Genomic DNA, 27,770 nt, shown 5'->3' with positions numbered 1-27,770 from the left:
AAAATGGTAAGCACCATGGGCACCAGTTCCCATTCATTTTTAATAGGACTTGAATATATTGGAATAATTGTATCCCTAGGAGTTAAATTTAGCTTTTGTGTTTTATTTTAATTGGATGACTTAGCAGAGGGTTGAAATCACCAGTGCCCAGCTCTGGAAAGACCCAGCATTGAGCAGGAGGGGTGGGTGGGAAGGGTGGTGGGAGACACTGCTGGAGCTTAGTGGTGAGGCTTTTTCCCAAACTTTGGTCACCTAAAGGAAGGCAGTGAGGATTTCAGACCAGACACAATGGCTTTGTTTCTTCCTGAAGTTCATTCATTGTGCATTTAGGAAAGTTGCATGTATTTTATTCAAGGAAGAGCACAGTCAGTCCTGCCACTGTGTCTGTTTTCCACTCCTCTGACAACCCGTGAATATAGTTAGCATAACACAGAAAGAAAGGAACTAAATAGTGCAAGATGGGCTGAAATCAATTAAGGGTCAGTCTGTGATACTTTACCCTGAACAATACTTGTTGGGTGAAACCTTCTGCTCCAACTCCTCCACACCATCTGAAAGATTCAGTACTGATGACAGATTAAATAAAGCTGATACCCTCCTGGGGCTGATAACTTGTTACTGTAAAAGACAAAAATAAGACTGCTGCCTAGGACTCCCTTTTCAAGCTGCAAGACTGAGTGGAGGGAAGTAGATTTGTGTTCAAACCCAGGCTACAGGACCAGGACCACTACGATGCTCCTCTGCTAGAGGTATTGTGTGCTGTTCTCCTCCAGGCTACTGGTATGCAGGTTGGGAATTAAAACTACTAGGTGTCATTAGAAAATAATAAATTTTAAATAGAAACAGCCTCAAAAAATTGTAAATACGTGTATAAAATTATGCAACATAATGTCCAGTCTAGTGTGCACTCACAATATTTGGTTTCTGTTTGTTTCTGCCTTGCAGGTTGTGGCAAAGGGACAAGTTGAGCTTTTGGGAAGGGTCCCGTCCTCAAACAAAATAATAAACCTTAAAATCAACGAGAAGATGGTGCCCGCCTTTCGCTTTTTAGCCTACTACTTCATCGCGAATGAGGGTCGTCAAGAGATCGTCGCTGATTCTGTATGGGTGGATGTGATGGATGTTTGCGAAGGAAAGGTACTTTCAAAGCAAGTAACCTCTGTTATTGTGTGCCAAAATAAAAACTGAAACATGAGGTATCAGCAGAGCATTTGCAGGCCTGGGGTTAAAAAGTGAAAGACATGACGTAAATTTTCATTTTTATTGAAAAAGGGAGTCATCAGGATTCTTGCCAAAAGGTATAGCTGGGAAAGGCTCCCAGGAGTGATGGCAGAGATAGCCTTCATCCATAGGACAGATTGTGCCTCAAAGAGATGAAAAATATAGTTTCATACAGATAAATCCTCCTCTGCAAGTGCCTATATATTAGAAATCTGCAGAGAAACACCAATAGAATCATTGAGGGGCAGAATCTCTTTGTAACTTTTTAATTTTGTAGTGAGATGCATCACATGAAAGGAAGTGAAGCAATTCATTGGGGAAAAAAAAAAAGGAACTTGAAATAATTCTTCAATCTTTTTCATTCCTGTTAAAAGTAGTTCTCTGAGGTTTTGTAGCACTTTAAAAGCACTTTTAAAAATAATAAAATAGTTTACACTAGAAAATGAAGTGTGGACAAAATAGGAGTCCCTCTAAGACTTTCTTTCACCTTCCTCCTCCTTCTTTTTGGTACCATAATAAAAAATTAAAAAAAAACAAAGGACGAGAATTTTTCCCAATTACATGAGATACACTGCTGAAAAATGTCAGCTGTCTAAAATTATTTCTTCAAAAAAAAATGTTTGTTTTGGAAAAAGACTGTGATAGCCCATTGCGGAAAAAAGTTTTCAGGAAAAATTATCCATCTCTAACACACAAGCCAACTCTTTGTTCATACGATGACAAAATCCAGTTACGTTCAATTTCACATTTCTATTAATATTCCCCTATTAATTTCATAATCAGCACAGCTACTTCTTCCTAGACCACAGAAGTGTGTACATCAGGTATACACCAGATCTGAATGCAGTCATGTTGAAAAATTCAAGTGTGAGATAGAAAGGAGGTAGTGCTACTACACACTGGTTTAAGTCAGTTAATTTTGTACATTAATTAATCTTTCAATGTATTGCATGGTGATTTTTTTCCCACTGGAAAATAACAAAATTATGTTGAAGGCCCTAGTTCAGCAGACCCCTTACACATACTTTTAATTTCCATTGGTGCTTAAGTGTCATTGAAAGACAGAGTCTTTCAACCCCCTGCATTGTCCTCCGGTGAGGCATATCTACATCTACATCTACCAAAACGCAGGATTCCAGGCAGAAACACTGCAAAATAGGACCATCCTCCAGCTTCTAACTGCTGACAGTCACATCTGACAGTATTCCCTTCCCAAAGAGTCTTTACTTTTTATTAACAAATGTGACATTTTTATTTCAATATTTTCTGTTTAGATTAAAGTGAGAACAGAAAAAGAGACATACAAACCAACAGATGTCATCAATTTACTGATTGAAACAGACCATGCAGGAACAGTTGCCTTAGCTGTGGTTGATAAAGCAGTTTTTATTCTGAACAAGAAAAATAAGCTTACAGCCAAAAAAGTAAGATATCTGTAAGAAGAAGACATTGTATCCACTAATCTAATCAAGCAAAATTTTCCATGACTAATGAAAGGATCAAAATGTAATTAATGGTTATTAATTGCTTAATCACGGCTTTGCTAAATTTAAAAATCTTTTACTTTTATAATTTAGGATATATTTAAGACGAATTATATATATAAGATGAGGATTGCCATGTTATTCCAAAGTTTATAAATTAAAAAAAAAAACCCACAATTGAAAGTATTCCCTAACTAAAACATTCCTCAGCTTTAATCTTAGTTTCCAAGTGTATCTTGTACCACCAGTTTGTGTTGCTTCTGCAAGTCAAAGGCTACAATAATTTTTTTAATATATATATATAAAAAAAAATTTGCACACATGTACAGTTCATCAATGCTATTTTATTTGGCAGGTATTTAATGCTATGAATTCGTATGATCTTGGATGTTCTGCAGGTGGTGGTGCAGATAGTGTCCAAGTTTTTACTGATGTTGGTCTGGCCTTTTTGTCAGATACAATTAAATCCAATGTTCGGGAAGGTAAGTGCAATCTGTCCTTTAGATGTTTGTACAAGATCACTATATATCTGGGGAGGCTGATCACTTAAAAATCAGAAACATTTCATTGCGATGTCGCAGGATCTCCCTTGACTGTGGATTTTTCTTCTTCAGTTCTTCCACTGGACGGTGGCAGCTCAAATAGCCCAGATCATGGCTGCTGGTCCTTTTGTGTCCATCTCAGCTGGAGTGGGCGGCAGTTGGCTAGGGCTGTAAAGAATCAGCAGTCTGTGGGTCTGCTGTGAACAAGATGGGTCCTAAGATGGGTCTTCCATGAATGACCTCAATGATCCTGCTGTTACTGTCATAGTATCATAATCAAGCTCTTCTTTTCCGCTTTCCCAGGCTATAAATGCCTTCAGGGTAGCAGAAGGCAGAAGAGATCCTTCGATTTTCAGAAGAAAATGTCAGGAATAGGTATGTTTGCTCATCTGGGTGGCCTAAAAGGCTTAGCAGAGAGAGGTAAAGGGAACTGGCTGGGATCTTAGGGTGCAAGACGTGCTGAGATAGTAAAGAATACCAAGATATTGATAGTCTCAGTTCTCGCGTTAAGTGGCACAATGCAGCACAAGTCTGTATAATATGTCGCGTGACCTGATGCATCATCTATCGAAACAACCCAAAAAAATAAAATCAAAGTGTTCTCAGCTGCAAATGGAAACTCATTCATCAGTTTATAATCCCAAATATGGACTACTTCTACTAGGTATCATGCCATGGAAGCAGTCATGGCTTTAAAGTTTTTTTCAAAATTATTTGTATGGCTAGAAAAAGTTTTATAGGTCCTATTTTCTTTCTTGACATTCTGCTTTGAAGTTGTGCCAGCTGTGGTACTTTGTGGTCCAATTAAAAGAAGAGCTAGTATAATATTTAGTCTAAATTTAAAAAAAAAAAATTTACACAAATTGATATTTCCTTGCCAGAAGACATGAAGCCTTGAAGTTGAGATTTCCTTTTGAAATCTGTGTCTTTATTAAAGAATGAGAACACTTCCATGACTGTTTCTACCAAGATATCCAATTCCAGTGTTTGAAGGAGGCATTTTTAACTCACAGTCAGAATTTGGAGAGAAAGTTTAGAACAGAATATCTAGGATGCTATAGGGTCCATGCTTTCCTCCTGTATCTGTGGACTGTTTTCAAAATGGAGGACAGGTCCCTGGCTGAATGTAGACTGTTACAATAACAACTAACATGAATTGCAAAGAGTGCAGGAATGAGCACAGTGAACACCTTTACACTTATTGCTACTTCCATGAGACTAATTCTGAGCTTTAATTATATTGCAGCCAGCAAATATCTAAACACTGACCTACAAAAATGCTGTGAAGATGGAATGAAATTAAATCCCATGAGGTTTCCTTGTGAGAGAAGGGTAACAAAGGTGGCTGGCTCCCCCGAATGCAGAAAGGCCTTCCAGGACTGCTGTGAGAAAGCCGCAGCCCTCAGAAAGGAGGCGAAAAGAAGGAACAGAGTGGGCTTGGCACGAAGTAAAGAACGATGACATGCAACTGCCTACAGAAAAACACCTTTCCGATGGTGGCAAGGGAGGGTGAAGGGGCGTTTAAGGCTGTGGGGCCAGGGAGGAAGTTTTCACATCAACATTTCAGTGAGCTCTAGTATAGTTCAGCACCATTGCATCTTCACAACGGGACACTGTGAAGGTGGAAGCGGGACAGGGTAACTTACTGGAGTGAGAAAAAGCAGGAATCGCTTTAGCCACCTTTTCCCCCAGAACAGGCTTATGGAGGAGCTGTTGGCCCCTGCCTGCACCCCGGGAGGCCACAAACAGTGGAGCAGAGAAGGGGGTGGTTGTCTGTGTTCAGGGCTCTGAGAGATTTCGGATTTATGACTATTTTAGTAGTGGTACTACTCTTATAACGCTTGAATACCTCCAAAACAGTACCTCATGAGAAGCGGCCAGTTCAGCCAGGGGCAATTTTGTCTCTTTCTTCCTTTCTTCTCCCCAAAGTCTATCTCTGATCACACAAGAGTTCATATTAAAAAAAAAAAAAAAAATCATGTTGAAAATTACCTCATTCTAAGTGTAATTTCTGCTACTATTTTTCTCAGCACTCCCCTTTCATGCTCGCTCTGTCATAAATATGGGAAGGTGGGAATATCTTTGCTACACATTACTAAAGGGGAATGTTTTCTTGTCTGGTAGCATATAGTTATTGAACTTGGAAATAAGAATTATCCTTTCGTTAGATGAAAATCTTTGGTCATTGCTTCTCTTTTTTTCAGCACTGTTTTTTTCTAATGCACAAGATAAAACTTGGATGAAGTCTTTTCATTCAGAGTATTTTTCATGCTGCTTTCTCTCTGACAAACTGACTCCCTGCAAGACAGTATAAGTTCAGCAGCCAAAGACTTCAGAACAGAAACCCCACTCTTGTTTTACAGACTTTGATGACCGTGAAGAAATGTTTGACGAAACCTCTGTCAGTTTGCGCAGTTATTTTCCTGAAAGCTGGTGGTGGAATTTTGAAGAAGTGAAAAACCCTGGCAACCATAGGTATGGTATTACCTAACTAGGTGAAGATGTCTAAATTTGTACAGTAAAATGTATATAAATATCAGCTTCATGTGTTATCTGATGCAGAGGACTTCAGAATATTTACAAATAATTTGTCTTCACAACTGAGGGAATATTTTTTCCCTTACGACACTCAAACTTCAGCAAATGAAAATGTTTACATTTTATATTTTACATTTTATTATATTTATATTTATTTATTTATATATATTTATATTTTATTTTACATTTTATATTTTATATTTACATTTTTGGATTAGGGATGGTTGGACTCGATGATCTCTAAGGTCTTTTCCAACCTAGAAATCTATGAAATCTATGAATCTATACATCCTTCCTAATACATTTTATTTTGTGTTTCTTAGTGTAGAAAACTTTGCTCCTGACTCTATAACTACCTGGGAAGTTCAGGCAATAAGTATATCTCCCCAAAAAGGTATAAGTATTGGGTATTTTACTGGGTTTCCTTGTATGGATGAATAGAGAACATATATTTTTTTAAAACAGAGATACGATGTTACGTTGACAGAGTGAGACATTCTGTACTGAACAGCACAAAGGGCTTTGATGACATTTACTCCTCTCTTTTATGCCATATTAAAACCCAGCCATAATTTAGGGGATAGATATATATTTACAAAACCAACATGAAATGGGCTCTAAAGAATAATGGTTTATACAATCAAAACTGTCTCTTATTCTTTCCAATCTATAAACCATCTCATTTTAGCTTGGCCATGTGGCCAGAAAGCCACAAGAAAGGTAGTGGTAATAACACTACTTTTATTTGTATATTTCTGGGAGCGAGTTCTGGCCATCTCAGAGAAGCGTGAAAGTCTGTGGTCTCTGGAAAGCCAGAGAAGAGAAAAGCACCAGGAGACTAGCAGAGGATCTGCAAGGGCTGGACACCAAAAAGCCCAGGTGGTGCTCTCTGGGAGCTCCTGGGGGTTGGCCAGGACCATGCAGGAGGGACAAAGGGCCCACCTGGTACTGCTGTCTCCCCTTTGGAAAGGGAGGCTCATTGAGGGGTGTGGTGACAGGCATAGAGCCCATTTACAGAAAACGAGGAAAGGTCATTGTGTTTTAAACATGGCCTTGGCAGGAAAGCTGGGCCACATTTCGCTCACAAAATCTACAAACACTCCTGTCAAATTTTACGCATCGGAAACCACGGCAGTGACTCCAGAGGGCAAATCTTCTACCCCTGAGATAGGTCTCTAGTGCAGAGCGTTGAAATGCTTTCTGAATATGCCTGTTTCCCTCTCTTGCTCTTGACCTCGAGGGAGTCCAGGCAAGGAGTTTTGTTCAGATATTTAACTTCTTATTAGCTGATCTTAAGTGTGTAATTCTGAACTCTGTTTTTTTCTCATCTCAGGATTTTGCATAGCTGACCCTCACACCTTTGCGGTTTTCAAAGACTTTTTTGTATCTCTGAGATTGCCATACTCAGTCAGACGACATGAACAACTAGAAATAAAAGCAGTGATTTACAACTATCTGCCCAACGATCTCCAGGTAATATTACTACTAACTGCTGTGCTATACACATCTAGCTAGCTAGATGTATAGCTATGTAGTAGTTTAATGTAAATAATCGACCCACCTTTCAGGGCGCTCCTACATCCCAGGCATTGCGCTCCCATTTTGAAAGTCTCCCCAGGGACAGGATCCAGTTCTACTTGCTAATCAAACTTACTGTATGAAACAGATTTTATTTACCATATTATACAGCCAAATTCCTGGTCTTTGGGTATGTCTTCTCCCTCTTCATTAAAGCAACCAGCTACTTTTTTGCTGCCTGCCAATCTGGGCAACATCCAACTGCTGATAAAGTAAGTACACAAGATACAGAGGTAAATTATGAGGAAGAAATCCAGTGTGGTAGCCACAAAATTCATTGTGCATACAATGCAAAGCTGCTTTTTGTCTGCATGTGACACCTATCCAGCTGTGCATATGGACACAGTTATCACTGGATGTAGAGACTTCATCATCCTCGAGCTGTTGCTCTTTTTTTGTTTTTCCATCTCTCAATCATTTCTGCTTGACCAGCATCTTCTGAACTGTGTTGAATGGTGCAGAGCTGAGATGTATAAAAATGTACTATCCTTCTTACTTTCCAAAGGGAAGGCCAGGGATAAGCCAAAACTATATTGCAATTTTAGTGTAATGAAAAAATACTAGCTGATTTAACTTCATGGTCTCAGTCGACGCAGATCAATTTTAACAGGACATAGTGTCATAGAACAACTTAGGTTGGAAGGAACCTCCAGAAGTCTCTAGTTCAACCTGCTATTCAGAGCAATTCCAGTTAAAGTAGGTTGCTCAGGACATTGCCCAGTGAGATATGGAATATCTCCAAGGAGGGAGACTCTACAAACTCTTTGGATAAGATGTGCCAGCATTTGATCACTTTTTGGTGAAAAAATTTTCCCATTTTCTAAATGGACAATAGTGAATTCAGGGCAACAAAGTGAAAAACACTTTCTGTCCTGCAAAACGTCTACATTGCTATTTCATTTTTAAGCAAAAGCTAGTCTCCTGTTATACCTGTTTCTCCCTTCCCATTGTTATCTAGACATGGTAGAGCGACAGTATTTTTGCTGTGCGGTGATATACTAAGCCTGATTGCAGGCATTGCCTTGTCCTCGCAGGTTTCAGTGGCAATGGACGCAGTGCAGGGGCTGTGCACCGCAGAGGCGACGGAGAAGGCTGTGCAGCTGACGCTGGTGGCTAAGGGGAACTCTGCAACACCAGCCTACTTCTCGGTTGTCCCTCTGACTGTGGGAGAAATTCCAATTACTATTACTGCCTTCGACACGATTTCTGGGCACAGTGATAGCATTAGGAAGTACCTCAAAGTTGTGGTAGGTATGACTAGATGAGGGCAGGCACTTCACGAATATGTGTTTCTCCTCAAATATAACATTCACTATGTCTGGAGCTCTTTTGGTGGGAGTGAAATCATAGAAACATAAGGCTGGAAGCAATCTCAGGAAACCTGTTTCTTAGCAAGGATTAAGCTATAGCATGGGGAAGAAATTTAACCCTGTGGTGGGCTTGTGTGTAGTGTACATGGAAAGGATTGTTCCCTAGAGCAAAAAGGCGTTCTTTTACCCAGGACATAGCAACAACTTCCTTCATGCGGTCAGTGCCCATCTCGTAATCTTTAACTTCCACTTGCTTCATCAACATTTATAAAAATTCTATCTCCCTTATGAAGCCAAGATTGAAGATGTCCATCTAGTAATATTTTGAGAAGAAAATACTCTCTGCTAGTCATAAAGTTAAACTCTATTTTACTCCTTCTAGTTAACGGATATTCAATCTTAATTGCAAAGGTAAAACACATACATAGAATCATAGAATCATAGAACCATAGAATCATAGAATCATAGAATGGTTAGGGTTGGAAGGGACCTCAAAGATCATCTAGTTCCAACCTCCCTGCCATGGGCAGGGACACCCTCTGCTACACACAACAGATGTTGTATTGATCATTTAATATCTTAGTTCTCTTCCAAAATGATGAAAGGGAGGAGCCTTTTAGAAAAGATGGCTTTTCAAGAGCCAGCACCGACAGGAGCAGACTCATTACAGCACCCAACTAGCCCATTGAGGGCTGTTTTCAATCCACACAAAAAGCACAAAATATTAATCCTTGCTATCCCCATTAATGTCAGGGGATAGCCATGTAGGTAAAGATAAGGCAGAAGATGCTGGGAACCTGCTGTTGTTACAGACCATAACTTTTCTAGACATAGACACAGTCTCAGAGTTAAATGCTACACTGAAACACTAGAAGTGTCTTTTTAAAAACAGCTTTATTAAAATACAAACTGTCAGAGGAGGGATGTATGGAAATCAGAAAGAAAAAGGTTCAAGTTTTACCAACAAGATGAACTCAGAACTTGGTGGATTTCATAGATGAGAGGTTTATAAAAGTGTGTCCAGCTGTGAATTTGATTTGCACGGTTCATAAAACTGAGAATAAACTTTGAAGTTTAATTTTTCTGGGTTAGTTTTTGTTAAAGGAATTACATCCACGGAAATATGTCAATAATAGCAAAAAAGGTCAGTAGAATTTATCAGCAATTCAATTGGGAGATTGAAACTCTGGTTTGAAGTTTTAGTTTTACCTGGAAAGAAATCTCACTCCAAAATAACTTATTTCTGCCACCTGCTGGTCTAGTGCAAGGGCAAAGATCACAGTTTTCATGCAGCTTCATTTCAAGTGTGAGTGCTTGCAAAAGTTTTGACATTTTTTTCCTCATATGTACAGGCTGAAGGTGTTTTACAGAGAGAAGAAAAGACAATTTGCATTAACAGTGACTGTAAGTTACACAAAAGAATTAGATACAAATGAGGTTTGTGGTACGCACAGGGGTGTAAAGCCTAGTGTGAATATCTAATGCGTGCGGTGAAATATTTCCTGATGTATAAACGTTGTTCTGGTTGACCAGAACTTGTCACAAATCTCTTCATCCAATGCACACCAAAAGACTCAGGAAAGAAAAATAATTTCATTCTAAATGTTTAGACTTTATTTGTATTAATTCTGTGTTTCAAGGTAGCATTCTTTAAATATTAAGTAAACATCTATGTTATTTACTAATGGGTCTTAAAATGTATTAAAAACAAGCCTCATTTCAAGCCAAAAAATATTGCTAATGATTGAAAATTAAATCAATTTAAGAAAGATATTTCTTTTCATAATTTTCCATTTCATGTTTCTGATAACATTTCTGTCATAATTTCCATCAACTGTGACATGTTTAATGAAAAGTGTGTTCTAAAATTATTCTGTATGTTGTATGTTTAAAGAGTCTGGATGTAGATCTCTGTTTACTATTTATTTACAGTAAAGACCCATACACTGGACCTGAACAGGCCATCTGATATGGTTCCTGGTTCTGATAGTCACGTGTTTGTTAACCTGAAAGGTAAACGTAATCTTTTTCCTATAACTTCTCCATAGGTGACAAGATACATCCCTCTCTGTGCTGCTCATTCCTGAACATCGAGTCTCCATTCCCTCCTAGTTTTTCTGCTATGATTCAAATGGTCTGTGTACACATGTCCACATCATAAAACAAAACAGCCCCAAGGCTGATCCAGTACCTTTCTTCTTTCTAATTACTTTTTCTCTCTTGTATTTGACATAGTAGCTTTACGCAATCCATCCTGCCTCACTGTGCTCAGGCTAAATTTATGGGAAGGACAGAGGAGAAGGGAAGAATTCACCTTCTCTCATAACTCCAAACTGCATGTAGGGTCTGTAGGAATATGCTTTAGTCTTCATAAATAAGCATGCCAGTCTCTGATGTATAAGTTCTGGAAAGTTCTGTTTTTCTAAAGAGAAGATATATACAATCATGTATTCATTTAATCACATAATCATATACACATATATATGTATACTCATGCATGCATATTTTAACAACATCTACTAGCAAGTAGTCTTATTAATGATTAAAACATTTTTCCCAGAAAATGTGAAATACTACATTCTTGACACAGAGGCTATTGGCTTCCGTTTCAAATTCCTGTTCTGAATTCATCAAATGAGAAAATTGCAGAGAGAAAAAAAAACTGCAAAAAATGTTTGGCATGATTAAGGTTTGACCTTTTTGCCCTCTGTGGGAGGATCAGGTCTTGTTTGACCAGACTTTTCCAGCTCAAACCTGAAGCACCAGTCTTTCTCTCTGTCTTTGCTTTCCTGCCTCCAGTAGCCCCAGGACTCTTTCTCCTCCATACTCTACCACTGCCCCAGCCTTCTTTCTCCAGCTTTCCCAGACCCTGCTACCTCATCCTAGGCTTTCCCCAGCTTTACAAAGTCTTAAGTAGCTGAAAACAGTGTTTAACAATGAGAAGGATCAGGCTGTGCTGGAGTGTCAACCTGTAGTTAGTATCACCTTTCTTCATGTTACACCAGCCAGCTTTAAATATGATATGTACTATGGCTTGTGTTTTTTACAACAGGGAATATTATGGATGAGCCTATTGAAAATTGTCTTAGTCTCACTGGAGTTGAGAAGCTTATTCAAGTGCCCACAGGCTGTGCAGAGCAAACAATGGTGAAAATGGCCCCTGCAGTCTACGCTATTGAGTATTTGGATGCCAGTGAGCAGTGGGTGAACTTTAATCCAGTACGGAAGGACGAAGCCATTAACATGATTGAAAAAGGTACACAGAAAAAAAAAAAACCAAACCAAACCAAAACAAACAACCCAGAAAGCAATCAACACAATCTTTGTTATCCTTTTGCGTTGCATACTAACCATGGCTGCTTGCCAAAGGGATGAGTGTTGTCTTAATACAGCCACACAGAAATGCCTCTGACAATCTGCAGACGGACATGAGAAACAGAACTGGTGATGAGGATTTAGGTGACTAATTGCTTTCATCTGGCATTGTGCAGTATTGACATTCACAGTTTACACTCTCTCTTGATTAATTTAGAAGCAGAAAGTAAAATCTAGGCTTATCAATGTCAATGCTTTTCAGAGTAAATGGACAGCAAAGGCCAGTTGAGAATTTCCTCCTAATGTAGATGTGCAAAATAGATCAACGTGAATCGTGTCCTGAAGGATGGCCAGGTAGGATGCAGGCATCTCGGCTGGAGATGTCTGTAGTTGGCAGACATCTAATCTAATTTGATTCTAATCATAGAATCAAAGAATAGAAGCATAGAATAGAATCGTGGAACCACAGAATAGAATCATAGATTTGTTCATGTTGGAAAAGACCTTTAAGATCATAAAGTCTAACCATTAACCTAGAACTGCCAAGTCCACCACTACACCATGTCCCTAAGCACCACATCTACACATCTTTTAAATACCTCCAGGGATGGCGACTCAACCACTTCCCTGGGCAGCCTGTTCCAATGCTTGACAACCCTTCTGATGAAGAAATTTTTCCTAATATCCAATCTAAACCTCCCCTGGTGCAAATTGATGCCATTTTCTCTCATCCTATTGCTTGTTACTTGGGAGAAGAGACCAACATCCACCTCACTACAACCTCCTTTCAGGTAGTTGTAGAGAGTGAGAAGGTCTCCTCTCAGCCTCCTTTTCTCCAGACTAAACAACCCCAGTTCCCTCAGCCACTCCTCATAAGACTTGTGCTCTAGACCCTTCACCAGCTTCATTGCCCTTCTTTGGACGTGCTCCAGCACCTCAATATCTTTCTTGTAGTGAGGGGCCCAAAACTGAACACAGTATTCAAGGTGCAGCCTCACCAGTGCCGAGTGCAGGAGAACAATCACTTCCCCAGTCCTGCTGGCCACGCTATCTCTGATTAAATCATGATATTGACACTTTCTCTTCCACACTCCTGTATTCATTACATGAGCTAGAATGACTCCAACAGTCTTGGACCAACCCAAGGAGGGAATTCTCTTAGGGAGAGGAGAGCTGCAAGGCTGCTTCTTGAAGAGCCCACTGCAAGACGATCCAAAGCTGATGCTAAATGCACAGCAAAGCCAAGACCACAGCATGTGGAAGTGGAGGTATTCCAACTCACAGGCACTAACATAGAGGTCACGACTTATCAGTATAGTAGCAGGTACAGCTGATCTTTCTGACTGTAGTGGTGTGCACACAGCGTAAAGCAATATAATGCACCTGTCTTTGTGATCTTCAGACGTGACACACATTTCATCAGTGAAAAATAAGGGTATAAAGAGAGATTAAAAGCATGGTAACAGTTGCTGAATGTAGGGCCTTGACTATTTATCTAAGATTTTCTAAAGTGACATGAGATATTGCTGATGAATATTTGGTATTATCAGCAGCATTTAGTCCCTATATTATGCTTTTATTGATTCTTGTTGTAGTTTATCGCAGTAGAAAATGAGTTGTGTGGCTATGATATGGACTGTCAAGATAACTACAGTCAAGATTAGAGGCCACAACTCGTGATTTCTAAGCCTAAGCCTGATTCAAGAGATGGTGTTTTTTATATTTTTTGATTCCACACACAGTAAAGTCAACAGCTTGAAAAGTTGTCAGTAATGGGAAATAAGTTTCCCAAGATTCACTACACAGAAAATGCTTTGTAACTATAAATACTTGCAGTTTTCAGGTTATTCTCATGACTTAATTAAATCAAACAAGACAGAGCACCTTCTAAACCTAGTGATTTTTCTGTGTCAAAGGCCTGCTGACCCAGTCATTTCCTCCTTAATGTACCAGTGAACACCTCCATGTACTCTTTCACTAGTCAATACTGAACATGCCCATGTTAATGAGTGATGTATGAAAATGCCCAAGAAATATGTGTATTCTCTGAACAGTTATGTGTTGTCCTGTTCATGCAGGTTATACTAGACTACTTGAGTTTCAGAAGACGGATGGCTCCTATGGAGCATTTAAATCAACTCCCAGTAGTGTATGGTAAGTGTATTTTTTGATGTGGGTTTTTTTTCCAAAATACCTCAATTCTCATTTCATAGAATCATAGAATCATAGAATCATAGAATTTGGCACATCTGAAGTTTTTCTGGGATGATGGATTTTTAAAATCCAGTGGGTATGGTGTTGCCTATATACTTTTGCAATGGATGGTCAGTGATGTAAGTCTCTGAGCATGTTTAATCCTTGATGGAGGAGATTTATACTGAGCCACTGACTATTCTGCATTTGTCCCAGAGTAGTAATGTTCATGCTGATGTCAAATGATGTCACTAGGTTTCAGTGAGTGCACTGTATTGAATATGAGTTTATGTACAAAAGTATGTTTCTTTTCCTGTCAATATACTCTTCCATAAATACATGTCAGCACAAGTTTGGAACGTTTGCTTTTGTGCAGGTTAACTGCATTCATTGTTAAAGTACTCACAAGGTCTAGAGAATACATTAGTGTCCAAGACAGTGACATACGCAACTCGATTTCCTACTTGATTAATCAACAGCAGGCAGATGATTCGTTCCACGACCATCACCCAGTATTGAACAGGAAGATGCAGGTAGGTCATTTGCATTTAGAAGAATCTGTCACACATTTAGGGCTGCTAGGGATTGAAAGGAATATTGTGAGTTTTTGAGTAACAAGAAATGTATGTCAAGAAAAGAAATCTCTAATGCAAGAAGTACAAAATCTGTAATGTAAAATGAATTTGTTAAAAGGTCTGTTATGTCAGAAATGCGTAGCTAGCACTTCACCACCTTTATCTTTTGATCCAATCTTAGATAATTTTGCAACTGACTTATGCCTCTGAAGCACTTAGAAAATTAATTCTGAGATCTTTGTGCTTAGTAAAAATTTATGCCTTTTCTTGCCAAAGGCAATAAAAGCATTGAATCATAATTTAATTTTGAAGGGACTTCCAGAGGTCATCTGGTCCAATCCCTGCTCAGAATAGGTCTAGCTAAATCAGATTTCACTGGGTCATGTCAAGCTGCGTCTTGAGTACCTCCAAGGATCTCACAATATCTCTGGGTAACCTGTTTCAGTATTTAACCATTCCCATGGTGAAAAAAAATAATCTTAATATCTAATCAGAGTTTCCAGTTGCATGTGTTAGTCTACACATCCCCTATAAATGTCCAGAAACACAAAATTTTTACACTGTCCATGTATCTAGGGTATGAAAATAATGTGCATCTTCCAAAATTTATTGTAAATACAGATGCCTTTGTAGTGATTGTGTACAAAAAAAATGTATTCGTTTTACTAATGATCTTTTCAAATCATTAGTGAGGCTTTCACCCTCAAAGACTGTTCACAGTTCATGTAACACTGTTGGGGCGGGGGGGGGGAAACAGCTCTAAAACAGGCCAAAGGTTTTTTTTGACCTGTGTTCGTGCTGAGATACTTCTATTATACATTTGCTTCAAGAGCTGTGCATGATAATTTTGTATAGAGACTTAAATCTTTCCAAGCTAACAACCTATCCTTCTCCTAAGAATAAATATTTGAGGCTGAGTGAAGGAGGAGGTTGTTGTTGAAGGTTATTGAAGATGCTAACGTTGTTGTCAAAGGAGAGCACAAGTGAAAAAATCACAAAGAAGAATAGGAACAAAAACACAAATCTTCAGGGAAAATAGCTATTGAGGGCACTGTGTTTAGTTTGTCAAGAAAAGGAATAAGAAATGATCTAGTAATGGTGTATAAATACCTTTACAGGGAAAAGTTCTGTTCTAGAGGGCTCTTTAATCTATAGGTAGTAGCAGAGAAACAGAAAAAAATCAACCACTAGTGTGTGGAAATTGAAGCCATGAATACTCCAACGGGAAATTGCAGATTTTTAACAAAAAGTTAAATAATTAAATATTTGATTACCATCTGAAGGACGTAATGGGGTCCTAATCTCTTAACATTGTTTAATGCAAACTGGCTGCCATTGTAGAAGATATCATTGAAGATGATCCAAGGGCCGGAGCACCTCTGCTATGAAGACAGGCTGAGAAAGTTGGGGTTGTTCAGCCTGGAGAAGAGAAGGCCTTCCCGTACTTAAAGGGGGCCTACAAGAAGGATGGAGAGGGACTTTTTACAAAGGTGTGTAGTGATAGGACAAGAGGTAACTGGTTTAAACTGAAAGACAGTAGATTTAGATTAGATCTAAGGAAGAAATTCTGCACTCTGAGGGTGATGAGACAGTGGAACAGGTTGCCCACAGAAGCTGTGGATGCCCCATCCCTGCAAGTGTTCAAGGCCAGGTTGGATGAGGCTTTGAGCAACCTGATCTAGTGGAAGGTGTCCCTGCCCATGGCAGGGGGGTTGGATCTAGGCAATCTTTAAGATCCCTTCCAACACAGACCCTTTTATGATTCTATATACTTTAGGTGGACACAAGTTATTGAGCAAAATTAAAGGGTAAAACCACATGTTCTGTGATCAGATGGTTTGACAAGAAAATCCTTGACTTCCATGAAAAGTGATTTTTCAAAATTTAATCATAAACATATACATGTATATTTAACTTTTTCTTTTCATGTTTCATCTTTCAGGGTGGCATTGGATCAGCAGAAGAGGATTTGGCTTTGACAGCCTTTGTAACTATAGCATTGCAAAAGACTCTACAGGTCTACGAGTCATCTGATGTGGTAGGAATCCTGACTGTTTAAGTCTGAAGGCTACTGCACAATGGCACGTCCACCTTACTATCTTAAAGTACTGCAAATAAGGTGGTAAAATTCTGTTCTCACCTGTGGTGGATAAGAAAAGATGTCATGGGCTAATGTACAACAAGGTGTATCGAGCTACATGCTCCATCATCAATGGCTTTGATCACTAAGTAAAAATTATTAATAAAATTTGCTAAAAAATTACTACAGTGAAGTATACTAATTTCCTAGTACTCTCATCAGAAGTAAAAATTAGTTGGTCTGAATGATCTTTTCAAATAGCTTCATTCTCTTTTCACAGGTACAAGTGATTAGAAGAGCAGTCGCCTACATGAAAAATCGACTTTCAAGAAATACTAACTGCTATTCTACAGCCATCACTGCTTATGCTCTGACACTTGTGCAGTCTGACAGCGAAGAAGCCCAATTTGCGAAAGAAAAGTTAAGGGACTGTTCTGTTTTTGATGCAGGTACTGGTAACCATTCTTAGAAATTGAGTTAGAAAGAACTTTGCCTAATTAAAGCACTTTGAGTACTCATACGAACAAAACAATTTCAAGTAAATGAAGACCATTTAATTTTATAGAAGCTTATATGTATATATGCAATATACTTATTTAAATTACATAATTACATATTTCAGTGTTGAAATTGTAATATGTAATTTGTGTCATTAATATCGTTATAATGTAACAACTTAGTATTGTGAAGTTTGGATTGTGATCTTATCTAATTACTGGATGTTGGACAAAACCATGGTAAATAGTCATCTACCTTTTCTGCTTCCCTTGCTGCCTACCAAAGTTTCCACATCACTAAAGTGCATTAAAAAAAAAAATAAAAATGTCCAAGTCAGCTGAGAAAGAAGTAACTTTTGATGGGTAAGTAGGAATGAATAGCCACATATAGGAGTAATCCAGACGGGATCTGTGATGAAGAGGGACAATGTCTTCTCCAGTCCACCTGCATTCAAAGCCCCTTGCCAATTCTGTGTGCTTTGTTACAGCTCCACTTGGATGTCATCTCTTTCCTCTCCAGTGTGTGGCTGTGGTCAGTGCAGAGTCAGTTGATTGTGTGGCTGCACTGCCAAGCTATTAATTTCTCCCAATTCTTTTGGTAAATACATTATGGTTTAATAGCCATAGTTTAAGGATAGAGAATACGCTTCTCCTTAATCAAGACTGGATTTATGGATGCAATTAACACTATTCTTTCAGTGGACCACCAGACACAATGCTACCACTGCATCACATGGACATTGCTGTACAATGAGATCATTAAGACTGTGATGGCTGGATAAGTCAAAATTGAAAATTGTGGTTTTCCTTTTCCATTATGTCTGCTTCCCAACTGATTTGTTGCTCTCATGGCAGCATGTGTCTTGTGGTTCCTCAGCGCTATGACATGAAATATCTACTGTGTAGAACAATAGTCATCTTTGGCAAATGTCTTTACCAAGGAGATTCAAGACTGAGTTATTCTTGCAGCAAAGCAGCAGCGCTACTGGGGAAATGGCAATGATGCAGTCTCAGTGGAAACCACTGCCTATGCGTTGCTTCAAACATTGCTTCTGAAAGACATGGAGTATGCAAGGTCTATTGCTACATGGCTGACGGAAAAAAGGAACTACGGTGGAGGATACTGCTCTACACAGGTGCCTGACAACCAGTCTGGATGGAGTTCCAGGGGGAGGGAAGAACACTGAAGCCTCATAAAGACTTTTTAATTTAGATTTGAAAGCATAGTAATAGTTAATCCTGAACTTTTTTGGTGTATGAAGCACTAAAGATTTGGCTCATTAATATAAAATGGGACAAAATAAAAGGGTTATAAGCTAGCAAAGATTCTTTGTCTTTATGAAGACTTATGATAATTGAAGACCAGAACTCCAGTGGTTTCAGGATTTTAATGCTAAAAGAAGTTGGGAAATGAAAAACATAGTCTGTGCAGGTAGGAACAGATACTGGAGAACTTCAAAGCTGCAAAAAACAAAAACTGAAGAATAGCTCCAGTTGTCTCATCATGTCATCCTACATATAGTTCAAATAACCTGGCATAATTGTTAGCTTTTTGCATTTCTTTCTCACCTAGGACACAGTGGTGGCCCTAGAAGCTCTGTCAGCATACAGCATACAGACATTGAACACTGCTTCCACCAACCTGACTGTAAAACTGGGGACACCTGGAAGACAAAAAGACTACATTATTACTCTGACTGATACAGATGAAGCGATTCAGAAGCAGCTAGAGGTACACAACCATCCATTGTTTCAAGCTTTGTTTCCTCAAACAAGAGAAGCGTTGGATCATCTGGCCCAGGTTTTCTCGTGTTAAGCAATCATGATGTATGACATTTTTTAATAATTTAACCTGTAAAACAACAGAATATTTTTAAAGGAAAAAAAAAATCAACAGATGCTTAGCAGGACACTTTAGAGGCCCTTTCATGCCTCTTCAAGGACTTTGGTGATGTAATCTCCCCCAATAGTGAAAAGAAGCCAAGAGCTCAAGTCTTGCTAGAGAATGAGGAAGGGGAATATTCTGACATTCAGTGTGTTGGGACCTGTGAAAATGTCAAATCCAGGCTACAGAGGACTGAGTGAAATTGGGAAAATATGTCTCCTGGTCCCCAGAACAACAGAATAAGATGCACCAGCCCAGCACATTAAAAATCTTATGACACTTGCGGTCTCACAGGTCCTTTCATAGCTAAAGCTTTTCCCTACCCCAGTTCTGAGTGGTAAAGGCATAGAGGACCATCAAGATCACAGGATAACAATAGATCAAATGCTGAGCACAGACTAAATATTTTTTTTTTTTTTTCTTTTGGTTTGCAGTTTGAACTTGGGAGAAAGCTTGAAGTGTCTGTACACGGAAGAGGAAATGGGACAATGAGCGTAAGCTGTAAATCAGAAGTTCAGAGTCCAGCTGGACTTCTTTTAATCCATTTTTGAAAACAGTGAGAAATTACCTGCCATGGCTTTATCCTTTGTGTTCCTACCTCCAAATTTACAAAATTCAGGGCCTACAGACTGCCCTGATGGGCAGTCCACTTTTCTTGTTTTTAGCTTTAAGTCCATGAAATGTCGATGCTGATAGAGATGGCTGGCGTTTGAAAGACCCATTGGTGGTTGGAAATGAAGAGTTATCTCAAAGGTCTCACACCATTTGTGATTTGCACATGGGACTTCTCCTGCTTATACCTAAAAACAGTCCTCTGCAACTAGTCTGTGCCTCTGGGAGACCAGTGTTTCTCTCCACACTCCCATGTCCCATCGACATTTGCAGAAGTCTTAGATGAGTAAATCCTTTGTCATTTAAATTATTTTTTTAGTGGTTTGCTGTTTGTGTGTTCATCTTAGATATTAAAAGTATACTGGTCTTCTGAGCTGAAGAACAACACATGTGACGATTTAGTTTTGACGGTGGAAGTGGAAGGGAGCGTCAAGTACTCTGGTGAGTGAAAAGAGAAGTGGTTGGATCTCAAAGGTGACATGTTTGGCCAGCTTCTTATGATATTTACTGCCTTTCCAGCCTTGGGAGTTGGGAATAAATGAATCAAACAAGCAAAAGAGAGGCCTCTGAACTCCGTCTAGCTCTTGTTTCATTCAGCTCATAAATATTTTTAAATAGTTTAATAACTATCTGTGACTGTAGGTGCAGCAAGTACCTAACAGATACACAGATACTATTAGTATCACTTCTTTCTTACTGGGAGGAGAGCGAGGTAAACTCCCTTCATGGTGTTCCTGGTTACCATGAGCAGAAAGCCCAGCTCAGTTCCCTGGCTGCTAACAGACCTACCATGCGGCCTTAAAAATTCTTTGAGACAGATCCGTCATAGTGTTTTCAGATGAGCAAGACTCTGTTTTCCATCCCTTGAAGTGTGTTTTCATCATCCTCTCTGCCTACAGCTGTGTTTTTTTCTATTTGAACAGCTAACTTTTGGAGGCAGGGATTGTCCTTTACCTATTTATGCATAGCCTAAACTCCATTCTTAGCTAGACCTGTTGGTTATTCTTACTGTAATTATCCCTAAAATTTTAACTCTGAATGCATTAGAAATACTGAGATGGTGTACAGCAAACTTTTATAAAACCCATAGAGATGGCATGACTGCCTGCTAGTATTTATCATTATACAAAAAGGAGCCAAATTACCAGATCCTCAGCCAAATTTGTTCATGTCTGATCGTGTCTGTCACCTCTAGAAGCTGCATACTCTGATGAAAATTATGATTATGAGGACTCAATTGCTGCAGAAAACAGCGCGTTTGAGCCAGTGCCTATAATAGAGTGGTTTGATATCCACAGCAGAAGGAAAAGGGATGTGATGTCTCCCAGCAAAGCAGAATCACTGCAGTACAAAGTCTGTGTCAGGTAGGTCTGCAAGATCAGCTCTTCATTAGGAAATGCATTCAGTTTTGTTTGTAATTCTTCTTGGTCATCCTCTTTGCATCCACAAACTTGACATCCAACTTAGCCATCTTCTGTGAATACACATGGTGGTGAGTTTACCTTCTCTCTCCTATGGCAGGAGAAATGGTTTCCACACAATGTACTAGGTTTAGACAGTTTACATAGACCTCAAATGTCCATTGCAGATTCTGCCCCCTCAAATTCTGGGAAGATTCTAAAGCACCTGGCTGGGTAATTATTTGAAAGAAATATTTTTTAAATAAAGTACATATAATTGGAATACAGTAATAACACATTTACAGCGTTCCATTGTTTTCTGGAGAGACACCATTACTTCCTTCATGGTCACACTTCGGCCTCATAAAAAAAGAAAAGATGTTTACTACTCTTTGAAGGAGGAGAGGGAGCAGAAGGGATATCCTGTTGTGGCAATCAGGAAGTAGGTAATGGTAAAACTAGCGAGAAAGAAATCCTCCCATACAGAATAACACTGAAACATCTGCTTTTGCTCCCTTTCACGGTCTGGCAAGGGTCGCAGAAGCACAAAGTGGTGACTGCCCTGAGTTCCCCTTCTAGAGAGGTGCGGAGTGGCAGAAGCACATCTTGCTTCTCAGTACAATTTAGCTTTTCCACTGATTTTTGACAAAGCCTCAAAGGCAGTGATTTTATTCCCGCTCCCAGACAGCAGCATGAACAATGGCAGAGGAGGACTGGAGTTACCCTAATTCCCAGGTTTTGCTCTCCCTAGTTAAACATGTATTCGATGAACTGTGTTCTCACTGAAGCACCATTTTCCCCATTAATTGCTTCATAACATTTATCAGCTATCAAATTCACTGCCCTGCAGGACATTGCTAAGTGTTAGGGTGAGGCTTAAACAATAATGTGAAGCTCCTTTTGCTGTAGTTAAGGCACAGGCGAAACACTGAAGGCACTGACTACATCATCATAATTCTTCCCTGCACTGTGTTACATCCCTAACACTATGTGAGTGCAGAACAACTTTGTTTTCGAGCAATGACACAACTACCTGATTTTCAAGAAGGTGGAAGTAGAAAAGATTTGAAGTCCAATATATATACCTAGTGGATAGTTAGAGTGATGAGGAGTTTTGCCTTGGGCAGCAAAGGTGACGTAAAACTGACTTTGTCCATGAAGAATTTGAATAAACTCATTTCCTATCTCCACTCTCTAGGAAATGGAGAGCAGACACTTTGTCAGTGCTGTTTACCTTCCCTGTCTTCAACAGTGCTTTTATGGTAGGATGAACTATCCTGCAAAGGTGATTGTTTCTGCCTATCAGCTATAGAGAAAGCCTGAATGACAAGCTCAGGCAAGACACCTGAGTTTTGGAGAACCATTTGACTCATTTAGATGACTAATTTTACCTCATGAGTCTTAATGAGGTAGGCAGCTAATTTTCAAGTTAAAATCCACTTAGGAAAGTCAAGTGGAGCTTCATGTTTTGTTTCACCATTAGCAAGTCTGAAAAGGCAAACTCTTCAAAGCAAGCTGGCTATTCAGTGCAGATGTTCATTGCTGACGGTCTCCCTTATAAAGGTCCACAGGTTCCAATGCACCAAAGATGTCCCTAGTTGATCTCTCTCTGCTGAGTGGCTTGGAGCCTGACACAAAGGACCTTGAACAGGTTAGAAACACACTTTTCTGTGTGATTTTTTATAGCCTTTTCTACAGAAAATTTGTCTTTCAAAATCTTTCCAAAGTCTATAGAATAAAGACGGGAAAACAGATTTTGGACAGATATACTTTCGTTATTCTTGTTCTGATAAAATATTCGCTGAATATATACAAGAAATGAAAAGCTTGTGGTAAACAGAGTTCAACCTTCTTAGTCCCTTGCAATAGAAATTAAGGTAAGGCTGAGCAGGACACTTAAAGACGTGTCTGTCCTTAACACACATTGCTGTCTCCACTGGCACTGCTGTCCCACGACATGCCAGGACAGTTTGTCCTGTATTTGCAGGGGAGAAGGCAGGCATATCTTTTAGAGGTGGCTGCCTGCAGGGCATAGTGACAGGGAAATGGGACACAGCACTCTGCAAAGATGGCTACAGACTTTTGGCTTGTGGCACCTGCTCTGCTGGAGGAGGTTTGCCCAGGTTCATGCCCTCAGGAACTGTCTCTTTTTGGGAGGAAGAAAGAGGGCAGAATAAGCGAACAGCAGCACAAAGCAAACCAGAATATAGAGGGTGGCAGTTCTTGTTATGCTAAGTTTTTGTTCTGATTTTTTTGTTTGTTTTTCTGCAGTTGGTGAAGTCTTCAGACCAGTACATTCAGCACTATGAGTACAGGGAAGGAAAGGTTTTGCTTTACTTTGGTGAGGTAAGCAAACTCAATGATTTTCCAATCTCTGCCATTTCAGATAGCATATATAGACTTCTTTTTAAACCTAATCGTTATTGTTTTTCACACTCTGTTACCTTCCTGTAATTTTTCTCATATAATATTTTTTAATAGCTCAGTTGAAAGAGGGCACAAGGAGGGAAGAAAGGAAATATGCACCTTCATCCTCCCCCTTTTTATGTTTCAGGAGGTCTAGTCCATGTTCGAGATTTGGCTTTGGCCAAAAAAAAAAAAAGATATGTTTATTTTGGATAATGACTCAACACTACACCCCCTTGAGTTGCTTCACCTCCACAGCCAAAGCAGGGGAGTATCTGTAGAAAACACACGCAGGACAATGATTTTCTTAAATATAAGACAATAGACAAATGAAAAAATGTAAATGTTATTGCTTCTATGACTGTCCTAGATAATTTATGTATTTAACATAGGTCAAAAGCTGGCCCTGAGCTTATCATTTTTACTAAGGAAATTGTATATACCACCAGACACCAGTACAGGATAGGCTGTGAGCATATACTACACCCATTACTCCTGTGCCAGGTGGATTTAGACAAAAGCTGAAAAGTAAACCTCAAAGTAGTGATAATGTGAGTCCAGATCAGACAGTTTCAGGGAGAGAAGACCTGCACACATCTCGCAAAGCTACCTTTACCAGGCTTAACTCATCCACAACATCTCCCAAAAAAATCATAGAAGGAAATGCCTTCTTCAAGTTAAGGCTACAGCTGTCAGCATTAACTCATCTATGCCATCAGAAAAAAGCATTCAACAGCTAGTACAGGCACAAATGAATAAGGAACTGAACAAGGAGAAAGAGTTAGTGTACTCATCATAACTATTGTTCCGTTTTCCTCCAGCTCACAAGTGGACCAGACCCAGACTGTATATCATTTGGGGCAAGGCAAATCAATCCCATGGGCTTGGTTCAGCCAGCAAATGCCGTCCTTTACGATTTTTACAACCCTGGTAAGAAGAACTATACATAACTGATTGAAAGAGAGACTCCAGTCTATAAAAAGGTGGTTTTGATGCAGTGTGTGAAACCACATGATTTCGTTGAGAGTTAAAATAACCTGCCTCAAATACTATCTTCTACTACCATGTCTTAAGATCATTCAAACAGAGATCCTCTCAGGAAGGGTCCGTTATTGCAAATGGCCTGAAAATACAAACTTTTACATTCATGGATTTTTAAATCACGTTTTCCAAGTTCCTATTTCTCGTGGTGCTTTTAAGAATGTTCCACTCACATTTTTTGGGGTCAGATTGTCTTTCTATGCATTTAATTTAGGCAGCCTTAGAGGTTTGGCTTGTGTACTGTGCTTGCTGGGGGGATCAGTCTTATTCCCCATTCAAAGAAGGTTAAATGCAAATCATACCCTTTGCTAGAGTTATGTAAAGAATATTTGAAAATTAGGCCAAGTCTCTAATTTACCTGAAGCTGAGAGACCCGAGTCAGTTTACACTAGGTTTAAGCCACTAACTATTGGTGATCTTATCTCCTTCTTCCAAAATAGTGCAGCACTCACTGTACCTGTGTGGTCTAAAGATGCTTTGAAGATGGATGCTCTTCAGAGGAAACAAAAAAAATTGAAAAGTACACCTTTAAAAAACCACCCAAACAATTACAAAAATCCAAAATGATCAAAGAAACAAACAAACAAACAATCAAACAAAAACTCTCCCCCAAAAAAACAGAAGTGATAACCCAGGTTGTTGCCCAGCTGAATGGCAAGGTGATCCCTGCACTCTAGGTGCCTAGGCTATAGGTTTTTGTGGACTGCTGATGTGCATCTAATCCCTTAGTGCCCTGATTTCTCTGGACCAGGGAAAAGTTGGGCTGCAAATGGAGTTTCTACTGCATAGGCTTTTCTACCTGAGCTCTCTGAGACAAGCTATTTTGTTTCTTCTCCATAGACAGAAAGTGCAGCATATTCTACAGTGCTCCCAAGCACAGCGCCATGCTTTCAAAGGTGTGCCATGCCAATGTTTGCCAGTGTGCAGAAGGTAAGGAATGACTAAATAGGCTGGTCTAAAAGAGGATAGTTACTTCTACGAACCATTAGCATGAGAATTGTTAAGTCCAGAAAGGACCATTACAGTTATCTTAATGCATAATACCGGACACAAAGCATCCTCTACTACGTTCGGTACTAAATTGAAAATTTTGGTTTAAGATATCCAGGATTGATTTCATAGCTGAATGCAATATCTGAATAGTATATACATACATATGTAAACCCGCCACTACACCTCTAAGAAAGTTGTTCTGCCATTTTATTTTATTCTCTATTATAATATTGAGTGAATGAGTATGTGTGAACTACATCTATCTAAATTTCCATGCCTAGAGACAGAGGTATCATTTATTTTCTTCACTCCAGGACCCTGCCCGAGACAAAGATCCACTTTCAGTAAAGCCGTAACACAAACGACACGGTTTAGTTTTGTCTGCTATCACCCTATTGCAGATTATGGTAAGGCATGAAAGACAACTGTCGATTTAGTTTAAACATGGTTCTTTTCAATAAGGATAAATTTGCAGTTTTATATGCCCAGACCTCTCCTGAAACGAGTAAGGTTTCTGTATCTAGCCTAGAGGATGATGAGATGAAATGAAACCATGTGCTATCGTGGTCATCAAGGGGGTGAAAGGGAAAAGTAGAGACCTCAGAAAGATGCAGTAGGATGCTGGGGTAAGGAAGCATGGACAACATTATGTTCCATGGTTTAGAAAAGATGGTGTGAACACCACCATCCCCTGCATCCCTAATGTTATAGGATGGAGATAAAGAGTAAGCTTTGCCTGGCATGCTCAGCAGCTCCTTCTGCGGAGCTGGACAAATATTTTCTACTTTGTTAATTTGCCTTTCTGGTCTCTTTGAATGGGAAGTTGGAAGAGCTACTGAAGGAAAACTGGTTCAGCAGCTTTGGTAAGTTAGATGTCCAGAAGGATGGGTAGAAAAGTGAAAACATAATCATATAGGAGCTTCTTTAAAAAAAAAATACACGAAAGGAATACAAATCTAGAGGTTGTTGATTAATACCTGACTTTCTAAAAACACATTAGGTATACAGGATTACTATCCTGTTGTCTTCCATACCCTCATGATTTGCAAATAAATGGAACACTGGCCTCTGCATAGACATCTGGTAAAAGCATACCTATTTTTCAGTTTTTGATTGCAATTTCATGTTTCCATCTGGCCTCACACAGTTGTTGTCTGTTGCAGCGTATGAAGTGGAGCTCCTCAATACTACACAGAAGAATGTTTTTGATTACTATGAGGCCAAAATCCACAGAATCCTTAAAGTCAGTAAGTATCAAAATGTTTGGCTCCTTTCATTCACCTGTAGGAAAACTAGGTTGATTAAATGTTAGCCAGTATGAGCCATGAAGATGCCTTGTCTTACTGTAGGATGTAGGGTCAGATAGACTTCGACACTAGGCTTGCAAGATGACTGATCTCTTGCAGGGCTCATTTGGTGCAGCTACCTCATTGTTCAGCTCAGCTCAGGAGTAGGTTACTTTGGTTCACATGGTGCAGTAATCACAGAGCATATGAGCTTCGATCCTTTCAGATTCATCTAAATCAGAAGACACATTCCAGCTGCATTCAGTCCATGGCTCCAAAATGGAGCTAGTCTAACATAAACCTTCCAACATGAGTAGTGTAGATATTGGGTCTTCTGCATCAACTAATTCACTTTACAATTCATTTCACAACAGAATGCTGTTATTGATCCACAATTTTTTCTACCGTAGACATGTTCACTGACTTCTGTTTTGATACCAGATGAAGATTTTCAGTGCTTGTTACTCAATTAATTATTAAGAACTCGCAAACCTTGCAGAACAGGCTGAGTTGTCCACAATGTCTTGCCTGAAGTCAGTGAACACAGGAAAACTTCTACAACTTCAATTTAATAATTGTGATGACAACAAAGAAGCATTTCTATTTCTTTAGATACAGTGTAAAGATTTGCACTGTTCTCAGACAATGTCTTTTTGCAGGCCTGTCATCCCAGTTGTCTCCATGTGAACTTTATCAGTAGCATCAATGAACACAGATACTCTTCAAAGTAATTTCTGGAGAGGCTGTCAGATGACGTCTCAGACTTCAGCCCCTGTGATATCATGTGGTTGTCAGTTTTGAGTTTGACAGCCAG

General features: G+C 39.3%; 1 protein-coding gene across 1 annotated transcript in view; it reads left to right on the top strand.

Annotated features, from left to right (window-relative positions):
• LOC104374703 (complement C4-like) overlaps positions 1–27,770 on the top strand; it is a 52,135-nt gene that overhangs the window by 19,908 nt on the left and 4,457 nt on the right. Inside the window, exons 13-39 of the mRNA XM_086612614.1 lie at positions 946–1,137; positions 2,496–2,645; positions 3,061–3,187; positions 3,551–3,622; positions 4,494–4,694; positions 5,611–5,722; positions 6,109–6,179; positions 7,119–7,258; positions 8,398–8,610; positions 10,026–10,077; positions 10,606–10,686; positions 11,726–11,929; positions 14,067–14,142; positions 14,558–14,714; positions 16,699–16,794; positions 17,117–17,285; positions 18,303–18,469; positions 18,907–19,065; positions 19,653–19,712; positions 20,178–20,271; positions 21,026–21,194; positions 22,794–22,881; positions 23,502–23,576; positions 24,458–24,566; positions 25,518–25,607; positions 25,985–26,077; positions 26,834–26,917. Of these exons, the coding sequence (XP_086468740.1) occupies positions 946–1,137; positions 2,496–2,645; positions 3,061–3,187; positions 3,551–3,622; positions 4,494–4,694; positions 5,611–5,722; positions 6,109–6,179; positions 7,119–7,258; positions 8,398–8,610; positions 10,026–10,077; positions 10,606–10,686; positions 11,726–11,929; positions 14,067–14,142; positions 14,558–14,714; positions 16,699–16,794; positions 17,117–17,285; positions 18,303–18,469; positions 18,907–19,065; positions 19,653–19,712; positions 20,178–20,271; positions 21,026–21,194; positions 22,794–22,881; positions 23,502–23,576; positions 24,458–24,566; positions 25,518–25,607; positions 25,985–26,077; positions 26,834–26,917 (3,301 nt within the window). The remainder of the gene's footprint in view (positions 1–945; positions 1,138–2,495; positions 2,646–3,060; positions 3,188–3,550; positions 3,623–4,493; positions 4,695–5,610; positions 5,723–6,108; positions 6,180–7,118; positions 7,259–8,397; positions 8,611–10,025; positions 10,078–10,605; positions 10,687–11,725; positions 11,930–14,066; positions 14,143–14,557; positions 14,715–16,698; positions 16,795–17,116; positions 17,286–18,302; positions 18,470–18,906; positions 19,066–19,652; positions 19,713–20,177; positions 20,272–21,025; positions 21,195–22,793; positions 22,882–23,501; positions 23,577–24,457; positions 24,567–25,517; positions 25,608–25,984; positions 26,078–26,833; positions 26,918–27,770) is intronic.

Source organism: Tauraco erythrolophus, chromosome 1 (assembly GCF_009769465.1).
Source record: "Tauraco erythrolophus isolate bTauEry1 chromosome 1, bTauEry1.pri, whole genome shotgun sequence".
Taxonomy (NCBI): domain Eukaryota; kingdom Metazoa; phylum Chordata; class Aves; order Musophagiformes; family Musophagidae; genus Tauraco; species Tauraco erythrolophus.
Note: the sequence above shows the minus strand (reverse complement) of the source record. Positions and strands in the feature narration are given on the sequence as shown.